This window comes from Crocuta crocuta, unplaced genomic scaffold (assembly GCF_008692635.1).
Source record: "Crocuta crocuta isolate KB4526 unplaced genomic scaffold, BGI_CrCroc_1.0 scaffold282, whole genome shotgun sequence".
Classification (NCBI taxonomy): Eukaryota; Metazoa; Chordata; class Mammalia; order Carnivora; family Hyaenidae; genus Crocuta; species Crocuta crocuta.
In genome coordinates, this window is record NW_027529174.1 from 1,977,945 (window position 1) to 1,991,605 (window position 13,661).

Consider the following 13,661-nt stretch of genomic DNA (forward strand, 5'->3'; position numbering starts at 1 on the left):
CAGGCACCAGACTCTGAGCTGTCAGCAGAGCCCGATGACAGGCTCGAACTTGTGAACCATGAGGTCATGACCTGAACCAAGGTTGGATGCTTAACCTTCTGAGCCACCCAGGCAGCCCCAAAGATTATTTTCTTTTGAGAGAGAGAGAGAGAACGTGCGTGCGCGCATGCACACACACACACACGCCACATGCATGCATGTACAAGTCAGGGAGGAGCAGAGAGAGGGAGACACAGGATGCAAAGCAGGCTCTCTGATGGGGCGCCTGGGTGGCTCAGTTGATTAAGTGTCCGACTTCAGTTCAGGTCATGATCTCACCATTTGTGGGTTCGAGCCCTGCATCGGGCTCTGTGCTGACAGCCAGCTCAGAGCCTGGAGCCTATTTGGGATTCTGTATCTCCCTCTCTCTCTGACCCTCCCCTGCTCATGCTGTCTCTGTCCCTCTCTCAGAAATAAATAAAACATTTGAAAAAATTAAAAAACAACTCCCCCCCCCTGAAAAAACAAAGCGGGCTGTCTGCTGACAGAACCTGCAAACCGTGAGATCATGACCTGAGCCCAAGTCAGATGCTTAACTGACTGGGCTACCCAGGCATCCCCATTTATTACTTTTAATAGTTTTCTTGATGAAATCTTTAGGGTTTTCTATTAGTATGATATCATCTGCAAATAATAATAATTTAAATTCTTTCTTACCAATTTGAATGTCTTCTCCCCTCCCCCCAAAACTCCTTATTGCTGTGGCTAGAACTTCCAGTAAGTACCATTTGAATAAAAGTGGGTGGACATCCTTGTCTTGTTTCTGATTTTAGAGGAAAAGCTCTGTTTTTCACCATTGAGTAGAATATTAGCTGTGTATATTTTTATATATGGCCTTTAGTATGTGAGGCTTGTTCCCTTTCTTTGTTGAAAGTTTTTATCATGAATGATACCGAATTTTGTCAAATGCTTTTTTTGCATCTATTAAGAGGATGTGATTTTTATTCATTTTGTTAATGTATATTACATTGATTTGTGAATATTGGACCATTTTTGCAACTTTGGAATAAATCAGATTTGATTGTGGTGAATGATCCTTTTGATGTATTCTTGAATGAGGTTTGTTAATATCTTGTTGAGGATTTTTGTGTTCATGTTCATCAGGGATACTGGCTTGAAGATTTCTTTTTTTGTAGTGTCTTTAAAGTATTTTTTTGCATTTAGTGTTTATTTTAAAGATTATTTATTTATTTTGAGAGAGGGGTGAGGGCAGAGAGACTGAGAGAATCCCAAACTGGCTCCACAATGTGGGGCTTAAACCCACAAATCGTGAGATCATAAACTGAGCCAAAATCAAGAGTCAGATGATTAACAGAATGAGCCTCCCAGGTTCCCCTGTTTGTTTATTTTTGGGAAAGAGAGAACAAGCAGGGGAGGGTCAGAGAGAGAGGGAGACACAGAATTTGAAGAGAGGCTCCAGGCTCTGAGCTAGCTGTCAGCACACAGTCCAATGTGGGGCCTGATCTCGCGGTTCGTGGGTTCATGACCTCAGCTGAAGTCAGATGCTTAACCGGCTGAGCCACCCAGGCACCCCTATTTGTTTATTTTTAAGGTTTGTTTATTTTGAGAGCGAATATGTGCATGAACAGGGAAAGGGCAGAGAGGGAGAATCCCAAGCAGGCTCTGTGTTGTCAGTGCAGAGCCTGATTCTGGTGTCAATGTCACAAACCGTGAGATCATGACCTGAACCAAAATCAAGAGTTGGATGCTTAATCTGCTGAGCCACACAAGCGCGTGTGTTTATTTCTTTTTAATTAGGCTCAATGTCCGTGGTGGAGCTCAAACTCATGACCTTGAGGTCAGGAGTCACATGCTCTACCAACTGGCAACCAGGCACCGCCCCCAGGTATTAACTCCTCTTTAAATGCTTGGTATAATTCACCAGTTAATCCACCTGTCTTAGACTTTTTGTTTGAGAATTTTTGGATTACCAGTTCAATTTTGTTACTAGTAATTGGTCTATTTTGACTTTCTATTTCTTCCTGATTCAGTTTTGGAAGATTGTATGTTTCTAGGAATTTATCCATTTATACTAGGTTATCCTATTTGTTGGCATATAATTTTTCATAGTAGTCTCTTATAATCCTTTTTATTTCTGTGGTATTGGTTGTTACTTCTTTATTTTATTTGGGTCCTCTCTTTTTTTGGGGGGGATCTGGCTAAAGGTTTATCAACTTTATCTTTTTAAAGAACTGGCTCTTGGTTTCATTGATCTTTTCTATTGCTCCTTAGTCTATTTCATTTATTTCTGCTTTGATCTTATCATATCCTTCCATCTACTAACCTTGGGTTTTGTTCTTTTTCTTTCTTGAGGTAATCCAGTATCACTGTAAATTCTCTTAGAATTGCTTTTGGTGCATCTCAAAGACTTTGGACTATTGTTTTCATTTATCTTCATGTAATTTTTAATTTTCTTTTTAATATCTTTGTTGAACCATTGATCATAGCATGTTTAGCTTGTAGTGTTTGTGTTTTTCCAGTTTTTTTTTTCCTGATTTCTAGTTTTATACCATTGTGATTAAAAAATAAAAGACTCCTGATAGGATTTAAATCTTCTTAAATTATTGAGACTTGATTTTGTGGCCTAACATGATCTATCCAAGAAAATGTTCCATATGCACTTGAAAGGAATGTGTATTCTATTATTGGATGGAATGTTCTGTATATATTTAAGTCCATCTGGTATAATGTGTTCAAAGCCACGGTTTCCTAATTTTCTGTGTGAACAATCTATCTAGTGATGTAAGGTGTTAAAGTCCCCACTATTGGGGCTCCTGGGTGGCTCATTTGGTTAAGCATCTGATTCTTGATTTTGGCTCAGGTCATGATCTCACGGTTTGTGGGACTGAGCCCTGCATCAGGGCTATCAATTCAGAGCCTGCTTGGGATTCTCTCTCTCTCTTTGCCCTTCCCCTTGCTCACATTTGCTTTCTCCCAAAATATTTTTTTCTAAAGTCCCCACTATTATATTGTAAATTTCTCCCTTTTATATCTGTTAATTTTGCTTTATGTATTTAAGTGCTATAGTATTGGGTACATAGATCTTTATAATGGTTATATATTCTTGTTGGATTGATCTTCTTATTCTGTAATGCCCTTCTTATTCTCTTGTTACAGGCTTTGTTTTAAAGTCATTTTGTCAGGGGCATCTGACTTCTGCTCAAGTCATGATCTCCCAGTTCATGGGTTCAAGCTCCGCATCGGGCTCTGTGCTGACACCTAGCTCAGAGCCTGGAGACTGCTTCAGATTCTGTATCTCCCTATCTCTCTCTGACCCTCCCCTGTGCATGCTACCTCTCTCTCTCTCTCTCTCTCTCTCTCAGAAATAAATAAAAACATTTTAAAAATAAAAAAAAAAAGTCATTTTGTCTAGCGGCACCTGGGTGGCTTTAGTCGGTTAAGCATCCAACTTTGGCTCAGTCTCAGTCTCAAATGTTCGTGAGTTCAAGCCCAGTATCTGGTTCTATGCTGACAGCTCAGAGTCTGGAGCCTGTATCGGATTCTGTGTCTGCCTGTTGCTGTATCCCTCCCCTGCTTGAGCTCTGTCTCTATCTTTCAAAAATAAATAAACGTAATAAAGTCCTTTTGTCTGATAATACCCTGGCTTTTTTCTTTCACTTATGGAATACTTATGGACTATCTTTTTCCATTCTTTTACTTTCAGTCTGTACATATCTTTAGGTCTGAAGGGAGTCTCTTGTAGGCAACATATAGATGGGTTTTGTTTTTGTTTTTTGTTTTTTTAATCCATTCCATTATCCTGTGTCTCTTGATTGGAGCATATTTAGACCATTTACATTTCAAGTAATAGTAATGTACTTAATGCCATCTTGTTTTCTGGTTGTTTTTATAGTTCTTTGCTATTCCCTTCTCTTGATCTTTTTCCTTGTGATTGTTGATTTTATTTAGTGTTATTCATGGTTTTTTCTCTTTATCTATTTTTGGTATATATTATAGATCTGTGGTTACCATGAGGTTTATATATAACATCCTAAGTATGTAGCAGTCTATATTAAGTTGGTTACTTAAGTTTAAACATATTCTAAGAGAACTACTTTTTTATTCTCCCTCCATATTTTATTTATATGTTGTCATATTTTACATCTCTTTATTGATAATTTTCTTCTAATTATGGCCTCTTTTCTTAAATAAGTTACATTAATATTTCTTATAAAGCTGGTTCAGTGGTGAGCTTTTTAAACTTTTATTTGAGGAATTCTTTATCTCTCCAATATATATATATATTTTTAAGTTAGAGAGTGTGAGCACCAGTGAGGGAGGGGCAGAGCAAGAATCTCAGATTGATACTGCAGAGCCTGATATATGTCTCAAACTCACAAACCATGAGGTTATGACCTGAGCTGAAGTCAAGAGTCCAATGCTTAACTGACTGATCCACCCAGGTGCCACTATCTCTCCTTTAGTTGTGAATTATAACCTTGCTGGGTAGACTATTTTTGATTATAGGCTTTTTCTTTTCAGCTCTTTGGATACATAATGCCAGTCCTTTCTGGCCTACAAAGTTTCTACTGAAAAATCAGCTGGTAGCCTTATTGGTTTGGTTTCCCTTGTATGTAACTTTTAGCTTCTTGCCACTTTAAAATTCTTTCGTATTTTGTGCCTGAGTGGTTTAGTTTGTTAAATATCTGACTTTAGCTCTGGTTAGGATCTCATGGCTCGTGAGTTTGAGCCCTGCATCCTACTCCCTGCTATTAGTACAGAGCCTGATTTGGATCTTATGTCTTCCTCTTTCTTTGCCTCTCCCTTCTCCCATCCTCCATCCCCAACCCTCTGAAGCATTAAAAAGGATTTTAGGAGCACTTTGGTGGCTCAGTCAGTTAAGCGTCTGACTCTTGGTTTTAGCTCAGGTCAGGATCTCATAATTCATGAGTTTGAGCTCCACATTGGGCTCTGCACTAACAGCACAGAGCCTGCTTTGAATTCTCTGCCTCCTTCTCTCAGCCCCTTCCCCACCCATACTGTCTCTGTCTCTCTCAAATAAATTGAAATCTCTTAAATTTTTTTTTTAACTTATTTCTAGGAGAGAGAGCGACAGCGTGAGCAGGGGAGGGTCAGAGAGAGAGGGAGTCACAGACTGAAACAGGCTCCAGGCCTGAGCTGGCAGTCAGCACAGAGCCCGACGCAGGGCTCGAACCCACAAACCGCGAGATCATGACATAAGCGAAAATCGGACGCTTAACCGACTAAGCCACCCAGGCGCCCCTTAAATTTTTTTTTTTTAATAATAAAATTTTTTCTGTATCTTTTAACCTTTGACATTTTAATGTGGTGTGGTGTGGACCTCCTTGGGTTCACCTTGTTTGGAACTCTCTATGCTTCCTAAACCTGGATATCTTTTTCCTTTTCCAGGTTAGGGAATCTTCTGTATAGTTTCTGAACATGATCTTTTGTCTAACTTACATCATTCCAAGAAAACTGTATATAGTGTATGTAACATTCAGAGTATAGTTAATTGATTGTCATCAGGAAGGTTTCTGGTCAACTATAGGCTATTAGTAAAGTTTGGGAAAGGGAGGTCAGAAGTCATTCATGGATTTTAGGGTTGGTGCTTCTATAACCCCTGTGTTCAGGAGTCAACTGTGTTTGGAGAGAAAAGTATCATAATCTCGAACCTATAAATTGTACATAATGTGGAGATACCCTAAGGGAAATAAATGTAACCTAGCAGAGATAAGTAAAGTTAATGGCAAAAGATGATTTTGAACTAAGTGTTAAAAATACATATTCTAGGTCCTTAATTTTTTTAATATTATAGTCCACACCACACCTGACCCCTAATACATACACCACAATCAAATAAAGCCCTATAGGCTCCTGCATTGTGACCTTGTTCTCATTTCTCTCCTCTTATTTTTCTTTCATTTATAATAATTAATGTGAAAACTTATGTTTCATTAAACTTCTTTTTATCCTAAAAGGTATATTCAAAGGAACCTCACTTTTAGCATGTAAAAATTGAATTTAATATCTTTTTATCCAAATTAAATAAATCTATGTTAATCTGTCTCCATCTACCAAATACGTGAGTCAGAAACTCATAATCTTCTTAGGCTCACTCTGTATCCAGAAAGTTAGCCAGCCCTATTGATTCTTGCTCATAGGCCCTTTCTGTCTGCTCTTGTTTCAACAGACTAGTTCAGGCCCATATAGCACATCTCAATTGTTGCAAAAGGTTCATTAGAAAACCCTCACTTACCAAACGTGTAACTTATTAGTCTATCCTTGCCACCTTCAGTTAAATCTCCTTGCTTATAGGTTAAGGTCTAAACCCCTTACAGATTTATTAAGGATAGCCTCTCCTTTCCTCTTAACTATGTGTCTTTTCCCTCTCCCCCAATTCTTCAACTTTCTGGAATGCTCAAAGTTCTCCACAACACTAGCTGTCTCAGGTCATATATTCTGCATTAGCTATTTGCCCAATAAAGTATGCCTCTTTATTTAGACAAAGCTACTTATAACATAAATATTACATATGATGAAGCAATCTCAGGTCTTCCAGGCAGAGTTAAATTTAATCTCCTATGTTCCGATTAACATTTCAAGCATATTCATGGTCAGTTACCACATTGCCCTGCAGTTGAATGTTTTTATGTCTGTTTATTTTGAAGGTGACTTTGAAAGTAAGGACAGCACTTTATTCTTGAAAGTTTTTAATTTCTTTTTTTTTAACCCCTGGTTATATAGCAAGTACTCAAAACAATGTTGAATGAGTGAATATTTCATATTACTTCTATGTTAAAAATGTCTTTTAACATTAATATTGTGGACTTTGTTCCCCCATGTAACAGAAATTCAAATCTTCCTATGAAACATTATTGAATTATGATACACTTACAGAACATAATGACTTAGTACTCTTCAGGCTTCACTGGGAAAATATTGAAGTGAGCTTGATGTTAAATGACAGAAAACAGAAATATGAAGAAGGAAAAATGACAAATAGCACTAATTCTGAGCACAGCAATGAAGAAAAGTCAGAAGAGCACATGGATGTGAGGCTTAAGCATTGCTTGGCCTATGTTCTCCATACATCAGGCACTACGGGGATACCTAAGATTGTCAGAGTCCCTCATGCATGTATAGTGCCAAATATCCAACATTTTCGGTGAGTTCTGTCTTTTGAATCTTTTTTCAAAACTTGTATTTTAAAATGAAAAAATTTTTTAAGTGAATTCTCCTGATATGGGGCTCTAACTCATGACTCCAAGATCAAGAGTTGCATGCCCTGCTGACTAAGCTAGCCTAGTACCCCAAGGGCAAAATATTTTTAATGTATGTTCTTCATAACTCTTGTTCCTAAATTGATAGTCATAAGTAATTGGCTTTCTTGTTTTGGCTATATCTGAACTTTAGTTATCTTCAGGCTGGGGCTTCACCTCTCTGATCAAGACCTGGAGCCAGGCAGAGAGCAAATAAATGATATGCTTAGAAGCTTTGCATCTTAATTATTAATAAGAAGGAAGTGTTTTCCTGGCAGAGGTACAGCAGAGAAATGGGGGAAAGCAAGAGTTTGGCTTGCGAGAGTATATCAGGGCAGGAGCCATGTGACCTGAGGGGGCAGGAGCCTGGTATGCCCTGTTGAAGAATTTTGAACTTAGTCCAGTAGATATAAAAATATTTGCATTTCATTAAGTTCATTCCTATAGCATTGTAGAGTTTGGTTTGTTCTTGTGGTCAGGAGATGAGAAATCTCTATGAAATTGATTCTCAACTTGACAAGAAAGAAGGAAATAGACAAGGAAGGGAACCAAAAGGGAGTAATCTTAGGAAATCAAAAGAGGAAACAGAAACAAATATAGAAATAGAAACTTTGTGAGACAAATATATATTTTTATGTTGTAAGTTTTATGTAATTAAAAAATTTCTAACCACATCTTAAAGAGTACAAATAAAAAAATTTAACATTTAATTCAGTATATCTAAAATATTTCAATATGTAATCAATATGAAAATTAGTGAAGTATTATATGCATTTATTCTTATCTTAAATCTAGCTTGTATTTTACACTTCTACCTCTCAATATGGATTAGCCACATTTTTAGTGCTCAGTAGGCACATGTTTCTAGTGGCTACCATATTGGATGGTGCAGGTCTAGAAGAAAGGAATGGTGAAATGATGCAGAGAGGTGTCTTATAATTGACAATCTAGTCTTTAGTGACTTTATTTCTGAGTGCCCAAGACTGAGGACAGATTACATTAGGCTGGGGATAAAGGAATGAGAGATAAGGAAATGGAGACAAAAAGTAAAGTTCTCATTTCTAGAAGTTTTAATGGGAAAGAAAATTCTGGGGGTGGGGGCTATAGATTTATTTTTGAGATGGGAGACGTTTATGAGCTGATGGTAGAGAGTTGGTAGGGAGAGTTGGGTTGAAAAATCAAGCAATAGTATTGTAAAGGAGTAAGATACTTTGAGATGGAAGGGTAAGGAATGTTCAGAAGCTGAGATTGTAACTTTCCTATTAGATGAAGGGCAAAGTAATACACTAAGAACATGAGAGGTGAGGTGGGTTGGAGATGTAGGAAACTTGAAAAGAATGAAGCAGATTTGGAATCTGGTGGAGGTGGGAAGAGGCACTGGGCCAGCAGAGGTAGGTATTGTATGTAAAGTGGGAGCAAGTATTTGCTAGTGAGGGGTAAGGGGCTGATTTTAAGTATATGAATTTCTAGGGGCCCTTGGGTGGCTCAGTCATTTGGGTGCCTGGCTTTGGCTCAGTCACGATCTTGTAGTTCATGAGCCAAGCCTTACATCAGACTCTGCTGTCTGCACAGAGCCTGCTTCAGATCCTCTGTACCCCTCTCTCCCAGCCCCTTCCTTGCTTGTTCTCTCTCTCTCTCAAAAATAAACATTAAAATATATATATATATATATATATATCTGAATTTCTCCATTGCTATTTATGCTTGAACTTAATGAAATCTACTTACCTGTTAAAAATCCCTTTTTGGTTTATTTTCAGGGCCATAAAAGTAACTTACAGAAGGGATTTATAGTAGGTTCACTCTTGGTTTCCTTCCTGGGAATAAAAGCTACTCCAAAGAAAGAATTTATGGCAACTTCATTTCCCAGACGTTTTTGCAATTAGATAAGGAAAGGTCTAACAAGGCTTCTTTCTGCATCTGTTAAATCCAAAATGTCTTCAGCCTAAAGTAATCTTCATACCAACTCTGGGGTTCTGAGTGAGTCCCCACAATATCATATTTGAAGATATTGTGAAATTAAGGTAATCCCTGCTTTTTAGACAGAGTTCTGTGTGTTCAGAATGAAGCAATGCCATAGGCTCACTGCTGACTATCTATGCTCTGTAATATCCTAACTATATATATTTTGCTCTTTGTTTAGCTTCTGAGAGAAAAATGTCAAATAGTGGGAAAAGGGAGTCAGAGGTCTCTATTAAGCATCATTAAATCAATAAGGATAGTCAATATTTTACCAGAAGAACAGAACTAGGAAGATATATCAGGGACTTACTATAAGGAATTGGCTTATGTTTGTAGGGGCTGCTAAGCAAGACTGAATCTAGAGTGTAAACAGAAAGGGATGATCATGAGCAGCCTGGAAATCCATAGACATGTGCTTTTTTCCACAGGCAAGTCAAGAAAGAAGATCCCGGGGTAATGGAGAGTAATTGTAGACCCAGATGTTGAGTCTTTTTTACAGAAGGCCTCAATACTCTTTTAAAGGTCTTCCAGTTGAGTAAATCGAGCCAATCCAGAATAAATCTCCCTTTTCATTAAAGTCAGCTAATCAGAGATTCCATATCTACAAAATCCCTTCACAGCAGCACCTAGATTAGTGTTTGATGAAATAACAGGGAGGTATGTGTGCTACTAAATGGCACCCACCTCTCTTCTGTCATCTAGCATATATGTGTGTGTGTGTGTGTGTGTGTGTGTGTAAGATATTCATATATATGATATAAGATATGATATAAGATATATATCATCATATGTATATATCATACATCATTATATATCATATATAATATGATATAAGAGATATCATAATACAGTAGGAGAGAGAATATCCCTTTTTGGTTCCCTAAAGGAACTAAGGACTGTGGTTCAATCCAGCCACACTGACACATCAGCATACCATCACAGATGATAAATATGTCATGTTAAGAAGTAGATATTGTTTTAAATGGCTTTTAATCCTTAAATTTTAAAGAGTTCTAGGATTAATAGTACCATTTTGGTTAATCTGAGAAAACAATAAAAATCTGGCCAACAGCCAGAAACTTAATGGTCATAAATCATTTTTTAGGATATGTGTTTACCAAATGTTAGACATTTCATGTAACTGTTCTGTTTTGCCTTAGGCTACTTTTCAAGATCACACAAGAAGATGTTTTGTTTCTGGCCTCACCTCTGACCTTTGATCCTTCCGTTGTGGAAATATTTGTTGCTCTATCCAGTGGTGCCCGTCTGCTTATTGTACCAACTTCTGTCAAAGTGCTTCCATCAAAGTTAGCTGCTGTTCTCTTTTCACATCACAGAGTAACTATTTTGCAGGTACATTTTAGGGGCAAATGAAATGTTTTGTCTTTTATTTAACATTTTATTTAAAAAAATTTTTAACGTTTTATTTATTCTTGAGAGAAAGAAAGAGCATGAGTTGGGTAGGGGCAGAGAGAAACAGAGACACAGAATCCGAAGCAGGCTCCAGGCTCTCCCAACTGAGCTGTCAGCACAGAGCCATGTGCAGGACTCCAACTCACAAATGGTGAGATCATGACCTGAGCTGAACTGAAGTCAAGACATTTAACTGAGCCACCCGGGTGCCTCTATTATTTAACATTTTACATGTTTTAGAGAATATTTTGTATTCCTGTAGGGTTGTTTTGTTTTGTTTTACAGTAAACTAATGATAATTGAGTTAGATTATTAAAGATTGTTTCCTGATGATTCACCTAATTTGCTTGAGAATGGGGGGAAATCAGTTAATTCTGCCTAAAAAATTATTTCACCATGCATTTTGCATAGTAATAGCTAGAGGAAGTTGATCTTCACTCAAATCTGTTGGGATATGCTTGCCTCTCCTGTCTTAAACTTTAGCTTTTAGTAGAAAACATAAACTTTAAGTTATAATTAGGTAGGAATTTAGATTTTCTGTCTTTTTATATTAGTGTATTTTACATTAACTTACGGAAACAAATAGTTTGTCATCTTTAAAGATTTAAAAAATATGTATCAGAGTAGGTGACTGGTATACAAGCCTTAAGATAATTACATTGCAAATGATTAAAGATACTAGAGGGAATTAATAAAATTGTATGCATATCATGATAAACTAAAAATATCAGGTTTATATTTAGTGTAAGAGACTCAAGGATGTTAAATTTCTACCCTAAAGGCAAAATTTGATATTCACTTTGTTTTTAGGCAATGTTTTTCATCCTTAAAAATATATATATTTACAAATATGTATAAAATGAATATAGTAATGTGGCTTTCTGGGTATATCAAATCCATATAAATTCTCATCTATGGTGAATCATTCTGTAAATCTGGGCAGGACTTTAATATAACCTGTTTTTCTACAAAATTCAAGGAGCATAATTTTCAGGAAACCTTTTCAAAGTACCTTAATAGATTTTAGAGAGAATTACTAAACAGGGAGACTTTCCTTCTATGTAGGGTCGCAGGAGTTTTATTTCTTTAAATCCAATCCCCTTTAGCACAGTTTCAGTTAAATTTACTCTGGCAGTGGTTTTGACCTTTTTGGGATCATAAATCCTGAGAAACTGATATACATTTACTAACTCTGCTTCCAGAACGCAGCAAGTTGTGCATATATTCACAGTGATTTTATTTAACTCACGATTCTTAATTTGGGGTATTATCAGCAGATCATTTTGAGTTTGAGTAAGGAAGAGAAGTATACAAGCTGACAGGATGTCCTTTCCTTTGTATAAGACATGTCCTGTCTTGTTAGAAGGCGGAGGAGGAGGAATTGTAAAGTTTCCTCCAAACTGCGAGGGGACTTTGAGACCAAAAAATGCGTCCGGCATCTCCACGCATAAGACTGGCTATGCACGGTAACATAGGACTGGCTGAATGTTGATGCAGAGGTGTGCAGCTATTCTCCGCCAAGACGGACCTTAGTCTACAGATTTCATAGACCAAAGGATGTATAGGACATGGCACTCTAGTAAGAACAAAGGGTCTATGTGTACCTAACTGGCAGCTAATCTTTACTTAGATCGTATGGCACTATCTGTGCCTCAGGAAGGGGAGAGAGACTACATTATCTTGAGCAAATTTATGGAAGGCCAAAGCAAGCTTCTCCCTTCCCCCTCAGTTCTGACCTTGGCAGGCATTTCTAAGGTACAGATAATAATCTCCAGAGGGCCTGCACCACATAGCCCCACAGGAAGTCATCCAGCAAACATGAATAAGATGGAGTGCTACAGATGGATTCAGTATTGTCCGCTGTCTTGCATGTCTCATAGTGAATTGTAGCTTTGTTGTTAGGGTTCATCTTTTCCTTCCAAAGTCAAATTTCTCATCAAATGATATATAAGTCATCAAGGATTTTTGCTTATGTATATAATATACACTTTAAAAAGGAGCATCCTGTATAGATTTTATTTACAAAATAAATACCTTACCTAAAAACCTAATTAAATTTTTTTAATGTTTATTCTTGAGAGAGAGAGAGAGAGAGAGTGCGCGAGAGCGCACATGAGCAGGGGAGAGAGAGGCAGAAAGAGGGAGATATAGAATCTGAAGCAGGTTGCCGGCTCTGAGCTATCAGAGCTATCAGCACAGAGCCTGATGTGAAGCTCAAACCCATGAACCACGAGATCATGACCTGAGCCAAAGTTGGACACTTAACCAACTGAGCCACCCAGGTGCCCCATAAAGTTTAAAAAATTTGAAGTGGAATACCTTGATTTATTGTGGGGGAGAAAGACCCCAAAGTGAAACAGACTTAGCTTTTGAGGTAATTTTGTTTCAGGAATAAGGACCTTTTGGAAAGAAAAGTCCACTCTTTGGTGTTTTACAAACCTAAAATACATTTGCACTTTTTTTTTTTTGCTCATACTCTGCATAACAAAGTTGTTAGACTTGATGCATTTTAAAAATAAAACCATTTAATTAGAGCAAAATCTTAGGTTGCTAACTACCAAAATGTGAGCATAATAGTGTTGTCTTTTGTCTTTGAGAGAGTCTGTGTGCATGGGGGGTGGGGTGGGGGGAGGGAGAGGGAGACTCTCAAGCAGACTCCACACCCAGCTCGGAGCCCAACTCGGAGCTCTATCTCCAGTCTGGGAGATCATGACCTGAGCCGAAATCAAGAGTCAGATGCTTAATGGACTGAACCACTTAGGCACCCTGTGTTTTTCATTTTTATAAGAATTTTCTCTTAGAAATTTTGCAAGGAACCTTAACATTCCTTGTTTTTTTTTTTTTTTTTTCCTGTTATTACCTAAATCCTATTTCTGTGTGCCTAAGATGCTATGGTAACAAAGTACGTATATTGACTAGTATTCTGACACTAAATTTATCATTTCAGTTTGAGTATCTGAAAAGTGTTACTATGCTTTATCTTACTGAATATTCATAGCTGTCATTTATTTGTAGAATTCAAAGTTA

The 13,661-nt window shown here is 37.4% G+C and overlaps 1 protein-coding gene across 8 annotated transcripts in view; it reads left to right on the forward strand.

Moving 5' to 3' along the window:
• Positions 1 to 13,661, forward strand: part of AASDH (aminoadipate-semialdehyde dehydrogenase) — a 52,580-nt gene that overhangs the window by 12,093 nt on the left and 26,826 nt on the right. For 6 of the 8 annotated variants that reach the window (XR_013333617.1, XM_077757748.1, XM_077757746.1 and 3 more), the window contains 2 exons: positions 6,849 to 7,165; positions 10,382 to 10,574. Coding sequence is in view for 7 of the 8 variants with exons in the window: in XM_077757748.1 (XP_077613874.1) it covers positions 6,849 to 7,165; positions 10,382 to 10,574 (510 nt within the window). In the remaining variant the exon portion in view is untranslated. The remainder of the gene's footprint in view (positions 1 to 6,848; positions 7,166 to 10,381; positions 10,575 to 13,661) is intronic. The other 2 variants (XM_077757751.1, XM_077757752.1) reach the window with 1 other exon arrangement.